Source organism: Scomber japonicus, chromosome 24 (assembly GCF_027409825.1).
Source record: "Scomber japonicus isolate fScoJap1 chromosome 24, fScoJap1.pri, whole genome shotgun sequence".
Classification (NCBI taxonomy): domain Eukaryota; kingdom Metazoa; phylum Chordata; class Actinopteri; order Scombriformes; family Scombridae; genus Scomber; species Scomber japonicus.
In genome coordinates this window covers 12,872,315-12,888,314 of record NC_070601.1, presented here as the reverse complement: position 1 = coordinate 12,888,314, position 16,000 = coordinate 12,872,315, and the positions used below count along the sequence as shown (strand labels likewise).

Sequence of the window (16,000 nt, the reverse complement as noted above, 5' to 3'; positions counted from 1 at the left end):
TTTTGGCACATTAACTTTTAACCATTTAAACATCCAGCAGAGATGACACAGAGTAACACAACATTCAGTTTGAGTCGTGTTTCTGTTCACTAGGCGAATGTGAATTACAATATTCACATCCCTCTTAGCTCTGTTTTGGTCTCCACCAGGTGTGGTTAGAGACTGTCCAGGATGTTTCCCACTGAAAAGCGTATAGGGAGTTGTCTACTCACTGCTCTTTATCTGAGATGGGGTAGTCAACCACACATTTGCAAAACAACCAATTAGACTTAAAGCATAAATCTCACATTTGTTGCTTGTCCAAGTTTGTTTTTTAATGTGAAATAGGCTCAAACACATTTTTTGTTAAATGTACTGCTGGCTATTGTGCAATGATGGTCCTTATGTTAGGGAGAAATAAGCCAGTTACATCTTGGTGCACCAGAATGAGGTTAAGTGATATAAAAGTCAAATTTAGGCATTGTTGGAAGTGTTTTTCATGCAGATTTGTTTTCAATTTTGCTTAATTTCCAATGTGAAACATCTGGTACTGTCTAAATGCTCCACTAAGATTACAAATTAGTTGCTAACCTTGCCTTTCTGCAATTTGGAGCTGGCAGATGGAGTTCATTGGATTTATCAGAGCTGTTTGTTGTTACCTATCTGCTGCAGAGACAAACAACACAGATGAGAGCAGTTAGACTGGACCAGAAACAATGAAGCTATAAAACCAAAACAAAGAGCTCAAAGGTGCTAAAGTGCTCCACAGAACTGAGAGGGGACTGCAGGGTCAGGTGATCATTTTCTGTGGGTTGATCAGTACAAGTATGTGAATGTCCTTCCACATACAAGTAGTTATCGAACCACTGTTAATATAAAAATATTCATCAGGACAGCTTGAATTGCACTACTTATGTATAAACACATTTTCTGTATTGAAGTAGTGCTGTGACTGATTCTCCTCACTAAATGTAACTGTTGAATGACTCAAATAATTACTTTCAATGTTTGATATTAAAAAGTAAAAATTAATAATTTCAAGGTGCAATGTGTAGAATTTAATGGCCTCTAGTAGAACAATCTGCAATCTCACCTAGATGCCACTAAATCTTACACACTGGTCCTTTAAAAATAAACATGCAATAACATATTGTATATGTTTGAAGCTGTATTAAAGCAAGAACATCATGAGAAAAACATTTTGCTTGTCTCAGTTGTGTTTTAAATTTAGCAAAATGTAATTCTGGTGTCTTTTGTCTTCTGAAGGCTTATGTTACCATTTAAAGTAGGGCTGGGCCAAAAAGAATAATTTTTTATATTAATCGCGATTTTTTTCTGGCGATTTAAAAAAATCGATTCTCATACAAGAAACTATTTTTATTTGTTTATTTAATTTTTTTTCTTTTTCTAAAGACCAGCTAAATATAGCAGTTTAGTTTATTGTAAGATGTTGGTGGATGAGAATGTTTTTTGTGAGGGCAGGTGCACAGTTTTAAAAATAAATCTCAAACTTATGTGATGTGTGTATTGTTTTTTGTAAATATGACTTATGATGTATTATCAAGTGTTTGGTTCAACCTGTTCTTGTTTAAGGAAAGAAAATCACAATAATTGAAATATAAAATCGCAATACTTGTTCAATCAGAATTGCAATTTAAATCAAATCGGGACCCAAAAATCGTTAGAGAATCAAATCAGCACAAAAGCATATCGGCCCAGCCCTGATTTAAAGGTCCTTGAACCTTTTGTATTTACCCAATGTAAATACCCTTGGAAAAATACTTCATTTTGTTGAGCAAATAAATGCATTGTTCACACTTATGTAACTGACGCATGCTTCACAGCTTCAATGACAGGCAGACAAAACAGATAAACGAGGTGTAGGTGGGCCCTCAGAGAATTTTGGGTAGACAGGAAGTCAGGGATGAGTAGTTCCTGTGTTGACGAGCGAGGCAGCTGGTCTCTGTTAGAGCTAATGGGTATTCCTTGTGGATAAATCACAGAATTCACTCCTTCTGCATCGTGTTTGATGGTGTTACAACAGTGTGCGGGTGGAGATACTTCACTGACCTGTCTGCTCAGTATTTAAATGATTAATATGGGAAAAGAAAAGGGACATAATTTATGTTTTGAGTGTGAGAATGTGTGAAATATTTATAATTTGAATATATTTAAACAAATACTGATAAAAATTACATTAAACACCCCCTACAGATTTCCTTAATGTATTAAAATAGACTGTTTTAATGATGATCATTTGTATTCACTTCATTTATTCCACAAATAAATACATTTACTTCACTTCCCTTATTGAAAAATCTAATTTCTAAAGTTTAACTGTTGGACACAAGATGTTTTCTATACATTTGTGCATGGGAGGTTTCACGTTTCCACATCACACTTGTCTGAGTTACATACTGGACTACAACTGGCTTTAAAACTAGTTGTGATATTACAAATTCCTGCTTGTATGTTGAAGTCACACTGAGCAGAACAGATGTGTCAGTGGAGGGGGGGCTTTAAGTAAATGAAAGCAGGTGTTATTGCACCACAGCACACACTGACTGTGGTTTGAATGTCCAGCCTATGGCCACTTTAGGAACCATAACTCTCATCTTTGCTATATTCCTCTCTAGATACTGGGTTCCTTCTCCTTTAAATCAACACAAGTGAAGTGGAGTCAGTGCTTCAGTCAGCAGGACAATGGAAGAAGAAAGCAAAGGAGAGATTATATGATCCGTGGCCTACTTTTGGAGGTCCTCTCAGTCTAATTTATCTGCTCAATCCCCTCCCGCTCTCTCTATCTCATTGCTTATCCTGTAAGCATGGGTGACTCACATCAGCATATTGCTCACACAGACAACACACACATACACACATATATATAGAAACACACTGTAAATACATGTAAATGTTAACTGCTCCTTTGAGTTCACACAAGGGCATCCCTCTGCTTGAACACCTCCCACATACAGGAGAGGAGTTATAAAATGACACCACACAAAGACATGTGCACCCACAACAAATATGACATTGTTATTCTATTTGTGAAGCAACAGGAGTTTTTTTTAAAAAGGAGAAGAGATCACTCTTACCAATATGGAGGCATGCCGACAGCAGTGATGCGAGATCGATAGGTGACAGTAGCTCCAGAGGAAATAGGGTCTGATAAAAAGACAGTGGAGTCAGGTGTGAGCAGGAGTCTGTGTTTGTGATCCGCTCTGAGAGCAGCGCTGCGCCTTCAGCTCAGTTTCCTCCAGAGAGCGCAGCTATGCGTCAAGTCAGCAGCACTGCCGGAAACACAGCGAGTCATACTTTCAAATTAAATGTCATATAGTGCCCGTGCATTTTAGTGTGTCATGGATACATTAACACAATAATGCCAACCTGTTCATTCAGAAATAATTTGACAACATCATAATGTTACTCAGAGCAGTCTCATTCAAAATGACGCCTATATACTGAGACATAGTATAATAATAACTGTAGATTTGTTGTCATTTGCTGTAATCTATAGGCCTAATAGATGAATAATAATAATAATAATAAACAAATTCTATATATAGAAGGAATATTGTCTAATATGGGAAAAGTATAATACTGTGGCATTATCAAGCTTTGAAAATAATACATATATACATAGATGTAATTTCCAAAATGTTCCAAGTTCATGTTCAAATCTGATTTTGTAACAAAACTTTAGTGGAATAAATAGAGGCTGGAGTCTTAAAATTTGTAAATTTAGGCAACCAGCAAAGATTTATAACAAGTGAAGACTGATTTATTTATTTTTATCCAGTAAAATATTGGTTTTAAGTAAATATTGGTTTTAAGTAAATATTTGGTCTACACAAAATATGATTTTAGCCTAATAACAGGTCTATTAAATCCACATCATAATTGCAAAGATCAAAAAAAAGTCTTGGAAACTCTTATTTTACTTTAAAAAGACATTGCTTTTACTAATGATTGCTTGCTTGACACAGTCTAAATCCTATGCTTTAACTAATTCTTGAAGAATCAGAGGAGGAGGAGACGCAGGCTAAGAACAGAGGGGAGACAGAAAATGAGGAGTGGGCTTCATGTAGGCTTGATAAAAGAGGATTAAATCAGCATGAGCCATCTGTCGACTGATAAGCCTGTTTACATCAATTGCCGCTCTGCTACTGTCTAACAAACTCTCTGAAAATCCACAGTATCTTCATTAAGAGTTAATTAAATATCCTATGTCCTCTTTATGTGACAGGGGAGAAGGAAATGATCCTGACGTCATCCCGTTTGACAGCGGCGTACGTCCGTCTCCAATAGCAACGGAGCGGGCTTGTGTGTTTAATGACGGATGGATTCCCTTACAGAGAGAGAGATATCACACATAGCGAGGCTGCAGGTAGTAAACTCATCACATAATCTTTTAACGCATGCAAACAGAAGGTCGGGATATTATGGTGCCTTCAAATACCGTCAGGAAAATTAAGTAGCGAACACTAACGGACACAATTAGGAAATACAAGACTAGAATGAGAGAGTTATGTCCATCAAAAATGTTGTATCTCAAAATCTTTGCATCCTGTATCTTGCTATTGACCCCTACACTTGTCTACTGTATGTATGAGGCCAGATTATAATATTTAATATCTGTAGTAAGCTATAAAATACTATCTAGCTAAGCCTAGAAAATCCTTTAACAGAAGCAAAAGGCCTTCCAGATGCATTAGAGATTGATACTAAATATTTGCCAATTTAAAGTTCTCAAGATTAAAATGTTAAAACACCACTTTGAAGCATGATTTGTGTCAGGCCACTTGAAAGCAGTTCTAAAAAAAAGATAGATTCTGGATGTCTCACTGAGGGGGAAAAAAGCACAAATTATAAGTATCCAGAAGCACAATTTCGGAATTTTCAAGTAGGAAGTATTAGCAGCACTTGAAAGCACCACATTATAGCTCTACTAATGTATGTTTCCTACTAAAAGTCAGTTTTTGTCATCTGAAGTAGAAAGAGGAAGATCAGTGAATTGACTCAGACTGACATGAATTTAACACAAATGTTTGTCTTTGTGTGTGTGTCACCGTCCATCAGAGAGAGGCTGGACTGCAGAGACTCAACTGTCACTTCTCATGGCCCGACTTCTGTGATGAGCGCCGGCGTTTCCATCAGGAGTTTGTGTATGACACCGCTATGTTCGCAGCATCCCGTGGCTTCTCCTGGTCTCATGTCATCCGGGCAGCTGTGATCGTCAAAGACATCTTCCCACAGCTGGACGGTCAGAGCAAACAGCCTCTGCTATTCTCTAAGAACATATCATTTCTTTTCTTTCTCTGCTTTGTCTCCAAATTGTGCCGAACAACAGCGATGTGCTCCCATTCAGTCACAATGGGAGTGTGAACACCCATTCATCAGACATGTAAATCCAAAGGTCTAACATTGTACGAAAACAGACATATTCACACTTCATGATGTAACTTGACACAGTGCATTCATTAAATCGTTGCCTCGGAGCAAAGGACCTTTTTATATTGCCACTAAAGAGAGCGCTGCGTTCTCTGAGAGCTTTCAAATGGTTCTTTTTCCAGTGCTGTTAAAAAGGTCACATTCTGAATTTCAATCACATTAAGTGTTATTGAAACATCTAGACTGTGTTGTCAGATAAACGTAACATGAAGGTAAGTGGGTGTTGGATTCACTGTGATGGAGGAAATGTTGCACTTTTCAGCAGTAGAAATACTCCAAATTTAAATGATCATCTTGTACAGATGTTCTTTTTTGCAACCCATCTTCCTTTGCTGGAGTTAAGTTTATTTAATGAACCTGAATCTCTTTCTCTCTCTCTCTCTGCCTTTTTCAAACTTTTAAAATCTATTCTCTTTTCCCCCTCAGGTCATGACCTACCCAAACTATCATCCTTACTCATGGACACACTGTCCGAGTGTTTGCCGAACCTCACCCCTGTCCACCGACATGAGTTAACCCAGTACCTCACAGACACCTGCATCACTCGGCGTAGGCTCTTCCAGGCGGTGGTGGGTGGAGCTGCTAACATGTCCATCACCCAGATACACTTGGAGGTGCAGCTGCCACCCACACCCTGCCCTCTAGCACAGGTAAGGAAGGTTTGACATTCACTTGTAACCAATGTTTATGTTTATTAGTTGTTCTCAGTCAGGATTCCTATCTAGAATGTAGCATATGGACAGTTGGGGGTGGGTGGGGTTGTGTTGCAGGGCATGGAGCTGAATGAGTGGGAGCATCAGCAACAGCAAGCCCAACTCACAGCAAGTTTGCAGCAGAAGGAGGAGCAGCTGAAGAGCCTCAGGGAGGGGTTAAGGGTCACTGTAGAGGATGTGAATGTTCCTGAGGAGGAGCAGCTGCATAAAGAGGTAAGATTCAGAAAACCAGTGAAAGCATTTGAGAATATCTTTCATGCCTTGATGAGCATTTCATCTGACACTCTCTGCATGGTGCTTTGCAGCTGGTGCGTGCAGCGGTAAAGGCCACAGAGGGACAGATGCTGGCTTCTCTGCACCAAGAAGCCTCGTTGCTCGGTGACATCCTGCAGCTCAAACTGCAGTGTGTAGCGTTGGCCACCGGGAGGCTCCACAATCCTGCTCCAGCTCACATCAGCCCGCATCCAGACACATCTGCAAAGGCAAAGCTGCACACAGGAAAAAAGTAAAGCAGGTCACACAGTGTGATAAGATGCTTGAGATGTGAGTGTGATTATTGTTGTTTCTGATCTATTTCATTGCAAAGTGTGTGTTAACATGTATCACATCTCATTATCTTCTGGGCATCTGGTGGTAGGTGGATTAGAAGTTCAACTCTTAAGGTTAAGTGTAGCATGTTTGTAAAGAAGAAAAAAACTCATAAGACTGGAAAGGATTTATTTATTTTAAAAATGTCCCTGTTTTTATTTGACCAGTAAGCTGCAAATACTAGCATTATAAATAACATGAAAATGTACAAAAACTACCAACAAAGAACTCCTTAAATAATATGACTGCTAATGCATTCATTGAGCCAACATTCATTATTATTTAGCACCCAGACTGCAGCTTCTAAACAGAAAGCAACAATAAAAAAAAAGATTTTAAATATGAATGAAACAACAGAAAATACATAAACGCTCACTAGTGCAAAAAGGTCAAGTAGCTCCTATAAAGCTATTCTAGTTAAACTCAAACATTTTGATCTGCTTCCCTTCTTGAAACTATCACGAGAAAAACGGCAGCAGGCAATTTCGGTTAAAGCTCGGGTGGCTTCTGCAGTTTCTGTAGTAACAGTACCCCCGGTAAAGCCTTTCAGTCCTTATGGTTACAGTACTTATTGGTGACCAGTTGGAGTGTAGCTCTTATTAAAGGCCAACTGGAAGAAGTGCCCCCACCCCACCTGAGGAAAAGCATTTAGCTACAACAGATGTGTCTGTATACTTACAGATACAGCTTAACAAGGACATAAATACATACATACAGTACATTCAGAGAGAGGATTCAACTCTCTTTAGTTTCACACAAAAGCTCCAATCCCAGATGATGATGATGATGGATGGACAGTGAAAGGAGAGGAAAAAGAAAGATCACAAATCTAATAAAGAAATATCATCCTGAATGATATGGAATGTCTGATATGGAGGTTTATATTGAACCTACATTGTCAAATTAGTGTTGTGATTGTGTCATTTTTCTATTTAAACTCATCAACATTTGAGGTAAGACTTAACAAAAAGCTTAAATCTTCATAGTCACACACTTTCAAGTCAAGCTTTGCATGGATTTGGCTGATTTTCACTGATTTTTTGCTACAAAAGGCTCAGTTGGATTGTGCCAGATGGTTGCCCGTATTGATTTGAGTCAGCATGGTCTGCACCAGCTCCTGGAGGTCATACTCGTGCTTCCAACCCCAGTCCCGCCTCGCCGCGCTGTCCTCTAACGCCATTGGCCAGCCTTCCGCTAAACAGGAGAGAGATAAAAACATATTTGGTAGCGGTGTCAGGTGTCACAGTTGAACTCATCACTCCATTCACTCCTTCCAGAAGTCTCACCTATAGCCTGCCGCACAGGGTCCACACTGTAGGTGACTTTGAGGTCAGGCAGGACTTTCTGTATCTCCTGGGTGAGGTCGTGTGGCGTGAAGCTCATAGCGTGGATATTGTAGGTGCGGCTAGCCAGCATGTCTGCCGGAGCTTCGAGAATCTCCAGAGTAGCCCTGAGACAGTCGTCTGGACAAGAGGAGGATGGAAAGGAAGAGGAAGAGAGGAAAAAAGAGGAGATGAAGATGTGAATTTTGCTCAGGAAATTAAAATGTTGAACCACAATTCCAGGAGAAAATGACAAAGTTTTGCATTACCAATATACATCATAGGAAGCCGCGTGTCACTGCGCAGGTTGCACTCGAAATGACCAGTTTTAACAGCTGCGTGGAAGATCTGGACGGCATAGTCTGTGAAATAGAGACACAGATCAAGATGGAGTGATTTTTGAGACAGAGAATGACAACAGTGAGTCGAGAGACACTGGTACTTCCACACCTACTCACCTGTGGTTCCACCTCCAGGCTGCGAATCAGCTGAGATGATGCCTGGATACCTGAGACAGCGGAAATCCAGCCCATACCGATGGTGATAGTACTGAGAGAGAGAGAGAGGGAGAGAAAAGAATAGAAACACCAAATAAAATGACTTCTAAAAACACAAGGATAAATTACAGAACATAATATATATTTGTGGTTGTGTCTATCTGCGTCTCACCTCACCCATCAGCTCGGCATGGACCTTGGAGACGCCGTAGATGGTGCGCGGTCTCTGCACGCACAGGTCAGGGGTGGGGTCCCTGGGTGAGGACGGACCGAAGGCACCGATCGTGCTGGGGACAAACACACGCAGACCATGTTCGGTTGCTATGTCTAAAATGTTATGGAGACCTATGAAGAGAGAGAGGCTGCACATAAGCTTCTATTTAAAGAATGCTCTAATGTGCTGCTTAATGCTGCAAACATATGTTAAAATTTAGAAGTGTGTTTGTGCAGGTACCTGTTATGTTGACCTCTTTGGCCAGTGAGACGTTGCTCTCTCCCACAGCTGACAGCACGGCGGAGTAGTGCACCAGCCAGCTGATGTTGTTGTTGACCACAATCTCCCTGAGGTTCTTGTAGTCCAGGATGTCTGAGAAGATGAACGGACCTGCGGAGGACACAAGAATGACATGCACTTTTATTACAAGAATATAACCCCTCATTGAGGTTATTGGAGGGGAAACTGGTATCTCAGCCTCTTTTATGCAATAATTGTGAGTGTAAAATCAGTTATCGCTCTTTGATACTGACTTTTAGGTGGACATTTATTAGGTGTGTGTGTATATATATATATACATACCATTGTGGTAGACGTGGTTGGGGGGTTTCCGGATGTCAGACAGGATCACGTTGTCCTTTCCGAATCGTCTCCTGAGAAGGTGAAACATGAGCATAATCAGCTCTGGGGACAGGTCTGACTAATTTAAATTCTAAGTAGTCAGGGTTCCTACATGTTTCTTCAAGTCAAATTTAAGTCTTTTTAAGACCTTTTTAAGACCATTTATAAAAAAAATTAATACCTATTTCACAGACCTACCGGCAAAGAAATGTGAAAGTGTGGACTGCATAGTGGTATTAAACGCTACAACGCCACAGCACAGACACAGACCACAGACAACAAGCCAAACAGAGGTGTGAAAAATCAAAGAAAATTTCAGCAGACCACAAAAAAGTTTAATTGACACAGTTAAATTGTTTTTTAACATTGGTTATGTTTAGCTAGCTATTCCAATATATAGAGAGAGAATATGGGGAGTAGAGAGAACTATAAACAATGAAAATCAACTAAAAACATATTAATAATAAATAATATTAAGATCACAGTCGTCATAGGAGACAACAGTGCATCAATTAAACACAAACAATAGCTGTGATTTTTCAGGTTTTTTTGGTGCCACTCTCAGACATTTGTAATACAAAAAAAAAAAGACAATTGTGGAAAAAAAACCCACTTACCTAAGCAACTTGGCAAGCCCGACCCCAAGCTGTCCAAGTCCTCCTAGAAGGATAACAATTGATTACCATGATAATAGAGTTGTTGTAACTGTGTTTGTTTAGATAATATAGAAAAATACAAAGCAAAAAACAACAAGGAAAAAGAGTTGACAAAAAAGCTTGACACAATAATGTGAGAATAATGTGCACAAACCAACCTGTGATGAGGATTTTGGGGTGGTCGGTATCTGTACAGTGTGCAGACTGAGTTCTCCCAGAAGCAGAGAAGTGTTGCGAGGACGAGCTGATACCACGTGCCGCTGAGATCAGTCGCTCAGTACTGCACGGGGGTCTGCTCCCAGCATGCTTCACTGCACCTCTCAGCAACCGCACCACCAGCATCATAAAACCACCTGAAAACAAGAGCAAGAACTTCAGACGCTGTCCTGGTGTTAACAGTAAAAACAGGTCTGCTTTTGTTGCGCTTTAATAAGCCTTACTAACTGTCCTGGAGCCAAGTGTAAAGGCAAATGTACTATTTAGTGAATGGAGTCTTGCCTTAAACCCCGCACCCACCTCAGATTAGCTTCTTACAGCCTTCTGGTCGCCTGATCTAAATATAGACTACTTTATATTCCAGACCACCCTTAAGCTTACAGGGGCAGTGGGATTAATGTGGGACAACAAATGCAAATCCAAACTATCAACCTTCACCTGTACGATTACACCTGGTGGTCCTGCAATAGATACTAGTGTAGATTACAATGTGTTTTCTTGGCAGAGAAAACTGCCAGCAAAAATACTACCAACACTTGGCAATTACACAATTACAGCTCCACACATTGGGGCTTTAAGTCTCCAATAAAACCACATTGACAGCCTCAACCAAACTCAATTACAGATTTAAAACATTTAAGACTGGAGCAATTAAAAGCTTTTGAACTGTATTAAATGATGCTGTCATTATTGTGTCCATATCTGATAAAATATAGAAGTCCAAAGCTTTAACTAGATGGGTGTAATGGTCTTACAACTGCGTACCTTATAAATTCAACCATACTCTCTATTATTTTTCATAGGAAGAAAATGGGTACCAACTACCAAAGCTGGTATTGTATTGAATTATATACTTATTTGTGTACAGTAGGTTGTAGGCCGAATTGAAATTAACATCCTTTTGATTTATTGAAAAGAGTTATATCGTCTAATACAAACTATATGCGCTCAAAAAAGATGGAAAAAATTGTATTCTGCGTTTTTTAAATGAAGTTCGGCGTGACCTTCCTTTCTTAAACTACATTTTAGATGTATGTGGCTAATTAGGGTTAGTATAGTGTTACCTACCAGAAGCTAGGCTACAGTCGTTATTAGCTGTTAATAGGAGAATATCTGTCTAGACCAGCTAACATCTTTATCTCTCCTCCTCTTGCTGCTGCATGTTAGATAACAGTACCGTTAGCCGAGCGCTCATTTAACCATCTGACATTAACTTTGGCTTTTTATATGATTTTATAACTAACGATGCTTTACAGGGGCGAGGTAAACTTAGCAACGCAGGCATGTTAGCGTCTGCGCACCTGGCTACATAAACATAATAGCATACATGTTTTATTCCTTACTTTGAATGACAGACAAATGAAAGGCGAGTTGATGCTCCTTCAACCGGCTCCTGTTTGTGATGGAACACGAGAAGAAGCTCCTAGCTCTGTGATTGGCTGACAGGTGGAGAGGCGTTGCCCAAATAAAGTGCAAGTTTCCTGTTGAGGTTTTCAAAGTAAACACTGAATCGAATAATAATAGTACTACTACTACTACTACTACTACTACTAATAATAATAATAACAATATTTTCTATCAGGGGCCCGTTTCAGAAAGCAGGTTTAATGAGAACTCTGAGTTAGTTAACCCTGAGATGAGGGAAACTCTGGTTTTTCGGTTTCACAAAGCCAGTTCAGCTTAACTCTGAGTCAGTTACTCTGGCAACTTACTCCGTGAACCTAACCTGCTCGCTAGCAGGTTTTCTTCAACTAACCCTGAGTTTCTCCTCCTTTTTAGTTGAAGCCCGCAGACTGAAGGAGATGTCAGACATGGTGTGTCCTTTTCTTAAAGAGTCAGTTAATATTGAAGCACAAATACGAAGCATAAATCTCCGTCAGGGTGATCGGACCCTGCTAGAATGTTTTATCATTCTCTGATGATGTTCTGTTTGAGTGTTTCCATTTTTTTGTACAATCAATAATTTATCTGAACAATATTCTCAGCCCTCGTATCGTCTGTACGACACCACATGGACATGTTCTCAGTTCAGAATAAGTTCTTCCACAGCAACCGTCTGTCGGGCAGTCACAAAGGCAATATTTGAAGGTGATTGATAGCCAAGTGGTTACTGCTCATGCTTCACAGTGGCAATGTCGCTGGTTCGCTACCAGTGAGGAACTTTCTCTCTCCATACCAGCTACTGTTAAATTATGGTGCAAGTGCCCAAACATAAAACTAAATTTGACTATTACACTTAAACGTTTACTTTTTTAGTGTTGTATGTATAAAGGCATGTAGATGTTGCTTTCAAATAGACAATATTAAATACTGGCAGTGTTGGGATGGCTGAAAAATTGACTTTCTTCTTTCCTTAGAAGATTTCATCAACTACTGAAATATATATAACATGTTGAATGTAGCATTTAAATGCTGTTTAATGAGGGCAGGCTAAACAACACCACAAATGTTTGTAATCAATACCTTACTTGTTTGAGCTATATTTTTATATTTCATATTCAGTTGCTGCCAAGTAGGCCTATGTTTTGTACCTGTTGGGGTCTGCATGAATGTTAAATGTGCCACACACACACACATACACAGAATATAAATGTTGAATAAGTCGACCACTCGAGACAAAATGTTTCTCTTTTTTTCATTAATACTTTTCTTAAATATACTCATCATCTGCATGTATTCATTAATATTTCTAACTCCTTTGGGGAGAAGTAGGAGGACTGAGCCCTTTGTTTCTCCTGTTGTCATGGTGAATCATGTTATCCGTGCTCCATTGATGAGGGCTTGGTATCTCCTCATGCAGAGCTTCACTCAGAGTTACTTTGACTCAGAGTTGATTGAACTAACTGTTAACCCTTGTTCTGAAACCCAAAACTCTGAGTTTGACAGCTCAGAGTTGGTCAACCTAGAGTTAAGGTTTTAACTCAGAGTTAGTTAAACCTGCTTCCTGAAACAGGCCCCAGGATAGATAGAAAATATTGTGTTCATCATGCATGGAGGTTGTTGTGGGGACCATTATTTATTGCCACATGTTTTCATGGTAGTGGTTTGAATTGACTTCAGCAGTGTGTGATGGCTGTTTTGTAGATTTGATGGCTTTTGTTATGTCTGATATTTCAACTATATTAACTACTTAAACCACATATAACTATACTCAAACTACATTTAAATATTTATGAATATATTAACTATTACAACTAGTGAACTATAATAACTATTTAAACTAAACTATTGCCAGGGCCAAGTTCCCTGTTTTGCTGAAGTGAGTGAAACAGCGCCCCCTAGGTTATGGCGGGTAAATGCGCGTGTGTTTGTGTGCAGGTGCATTTTGCTTAGTAATGAAGTATTAAACAAACAGGTTCGCTCAGTCACTATCATCCTACCGCGAAACTGTGAATGAACACATCTCTAGAAATGAATTTATGAAATGAAGTCTGAAGCTGGCAGCCATTATACGCCTTACGAGCAAACAACAGAAAGTTAAAAACATATTTTTAATGGAACTAGTAGAGTTATCTTTTTTCTATTGTTGTTAACAATAATTAGCTAGTCCGTATTTGCTACACTAGCTAGCTGTGATGCTAACTAGCAAAAACATCAACAAGCGCAGTGGGTCGTCTCATTTCACTCGACGGAAAAGAAAAGCTTGACTGCGGCAAAGTAAGAGAAACACACCCCCTGTTGATTTGTGTTTGTTTCTGTGACGTTTTCTGATAGTTAAATGTCTCTTTGAGCTCTTTGCTCTGCAGTTTGTTGATGTAAAAGAAGTTAGCGCTGTTGTTTTTGCTAATGCTGCTTTGTATAATTAGCAGTGTTTCTGTTGGTGGTCTTTCAGTCACCTGCTTAGTGTGTGATTTATGAGCTCGTGCTGAAGTTTCTTGAGAAAATGCCTTCACTCTTGTTATTGTGTTTGAGCGTTGCTGCATAATGACTCATTGGCTTTCATTACTTGCAGGAAATGGTTAGAGTTATGTGTAAATGAGTAAATCATGTATCTGTGGTATGTGCATGGTTTCTTATTGGTGTGAAAAGGGCTGTAATTGAATGTTACATGGCTGGATTTATTACACCACAATGCAAATGAGTTACTACATAAATCAGTTAAATTAGCCCTACTTTAGAGCATATTTCTTCACATGACCTGACTTCTGAACCAGTCCACTGTTAAACATGTACTCTTATTTTTTAGATGTTATTTGACTGACCCTTTATAAGAGAACAGAAGGCCTTTGTGGTTTAAATGAACCCAACCACTGCAAACACTTACTGCTGTCTAACATGAAATATGAACAGTCAACTAAGCAGCAATGCAACTTAACGCTACATTAATTCTCTGCATACCAATGCATGGCTATTATAAAATTCTGAAGTCCCATAAAAATAAAATGAAGTGAGTGTCCAGTTATTGTGGGCATTGATGAGTACAGTGAGGGTCGTGATTAAGTTAGTTAAGATGTGTTCATGCAAACTCAAATAAAATGAATGGAACAAATTTTCCTCCTGTAATTAAGATGGAATTTAGTGTCAGTCACAACCTGCTAATTATGTACCAGTGATTTATTCTGTTGTTAGCAGGAAGATGAATCTGTTATATCACGAACTGAGTGGTGGACAAGTGCACACACACACACACACACGCACACACACACACTCTAGACATGTTTTGCTGCTTTAATATATGATGATGTAATGATAATGCAACGGAAACTCAAAAAGTTCTTTAAGTCTTAAATCATATGATACATATGTGATGTGATAGAGGCACATTCAGAAGTGATGCACAATACTGTAGATGTTTGTACTTCCACCAGGTGGCAGTAGAGGCTTAGAAATCCCAGACATCAAGAGGCCTTCATCCATGCTATTTAGCCTACAGGCCTTCAAATGCAAAAGAAGGAAATGCCAGTTTTCTATTTTATAATTGTAATTATTACAACTACATGAGTCAATTAGATATTTTTTTTAGTGAAATAACAGCTCCACCTATTAATGGTGTGCACTGAAGTGATTGAAATTTAAAGCAAATTGATGTCATTTGTATTGATTTGTTGAAGCGTCTGTACTTCAGTGACTACAGCGTGATGAAGTGAATGAATTGGGCGCTCGTCTTCCTGCGTTCCCGTCTACCTCCACACGCATCTGGATATGAACCGGTTTGGTCTGGTGGATTCAGTTCCAGGCGTGCAGAACGGGGCCCACAATGGATGATGCATGTCTCATTGTTCATATAGCTCAGATATCCTCCATCGTCTTTGCCGTTTTCTGGAGGCCCGCCAAATATCTGAATATGAGCTACAGTCAAGGCTGTTTTTTCCTTATTCTCACTTCATGTAAATGATTTTCTGTTTCTTTGTTTAGTGTGGGAATGCAGAGTGGAAAGAAATGTATTGTTTTTACACACAAACATATCTCCTATTTGCAACAAAGCCTTTAAAAATCCCACCAACACAATGAAGTGATGCTCAGGAGTATCGTTATATATACACTCATTACAGTCAATTATCAGCTTTCCTGTAATGTATTATAGTGATGTGCTAGTGTTTTGTTACTTTGTCCAAGTCTGACTTAATAGAAACAGCTCCCAACAATCTTACAGGCCACTGCTTTTTTGACACTTTACCAAAAAAAAAAGCAAACAAACAAAGCACCCATTCCTCTCTTGTTAATAACCCGTCTTTCATCAACATTACACACAGCGTTTGCTCCGTCTAAAAATTAACGGAGCCGTGTTGTGATTTCCCACAAC

The 16,000-nt window shown here is 39.2% G+C and overlaps 2 protein-coding genes across 2 annotated transcripts; one reads left to right on the top strand and one right to left on the bottom strand.

The window, feature by feature from the left end:
* The first annotated feature begins 4,318 nt into the window (after positions 1 to 4,318).
* Positions 4,319 to 6,652, top strand: c24h8orf74 (chromosome 24 C8orf74 homolog). The gene is made up of 5 exons (XM_053314467.1): positions 4,319 to 4,366; positions 5,059 to 5,242; positions 5,857 to 6,080; positions 6,201 to 6,356; positions 6,449 to 6,652. The coding sequence occupies exons 1-5, from the start codon at positions 4,319 to 4,321 to the stop codon at positions 6,650 to 6,652; spliced, it is 816 nt and encodes a 271-aa protein (XP_053170442.1).
* Positions 6,653 to 7,658: 1,006 nt separating this feature from the next.
* LOC128354199 (L-threonine 3-dehydrogenase, mitochondrial-like) lies at positions 7,659 to 15,114 on the bottom strand. Its single transcript, XM_053314466.1, has 10 exons — positions 15,057 to 15,114; positions 10,200 to 10,394; positions 10,003 to 10,045; positions 9,347 to 9,417; positions 9,005 to 9,154; positions 8,723 to 8,895; positions 8,512 to 8,602; positions 8,323 to 8,415; positions 8,018 to 8,194; positions 7,659 to 7,925 (listed from the first exon to the last, which is right to left on the bottom strand). The coding sequence occupies exons 1-10, from the start codon at positions 15,112 to 15,114 to the stop codon at positions 7,786 to 7,788; spliced, it is 1,191 nt and encodes a 396-aa protein (XP_053170441.1). The 3' UTR covers positions 7,659 to 7,785.
* Between the last annotated feature and the right edge of the window lie 886 nt (positions 15,115 to 16,000).

What these genes read in the sequence shown, in the direction of transcription:
- LOC128354199 (XM_053314466.1), bottom strand. Translation starts at nt 15,114, where the DNA reads ATGGATGAAGGCCTCTTGATGTCTGGGATTTCTAAGCCTCTACTGCCA. An exon ending in ATGCCGAGCTGATGGGTGAG is followed by an intron (nt 8,603 to 8,722) that starts GTGAGACGCAGA and finishes TCTCTCTCTCAG; the next exon opens with TACTATCACCATCGGTATGG. An exon ending in GCTTCCTATGATGTATATTG is followed by an intron (nt 8,195 to 8,322) that starts GTAATGCAAAAC and finishes CCTCTTGTCCAG; the next exon opens with ACGACTGTCTCAGGGCTACT.
- c24h8orf74 (XM_053314467.1), top strand. Translation starts at nt 4,319, where the DNA reads ATGGATTCCCTTACAGAGAGAGAGATATCACACATAGCGAGGCTGCAG. An exon ending in CACACATAGCGAGGCTGCAG is followed by an intron (nt 4,367 to 5,058) that starts GTAGTAAACTCA and finishes ACCGTCCATCAG; the next exon opens with AGAGAGGCTGGACTGCAGAG. An exon ending in AGGAGCAGCTGCATAAAGAG is followed by an intron (nt 6,357 to 6,448) that starts GTAAGATTCAGA and finishes GGTGCTTTGCAG; the next exon opens with CTGGTGCGTGCAGCGGTAAA.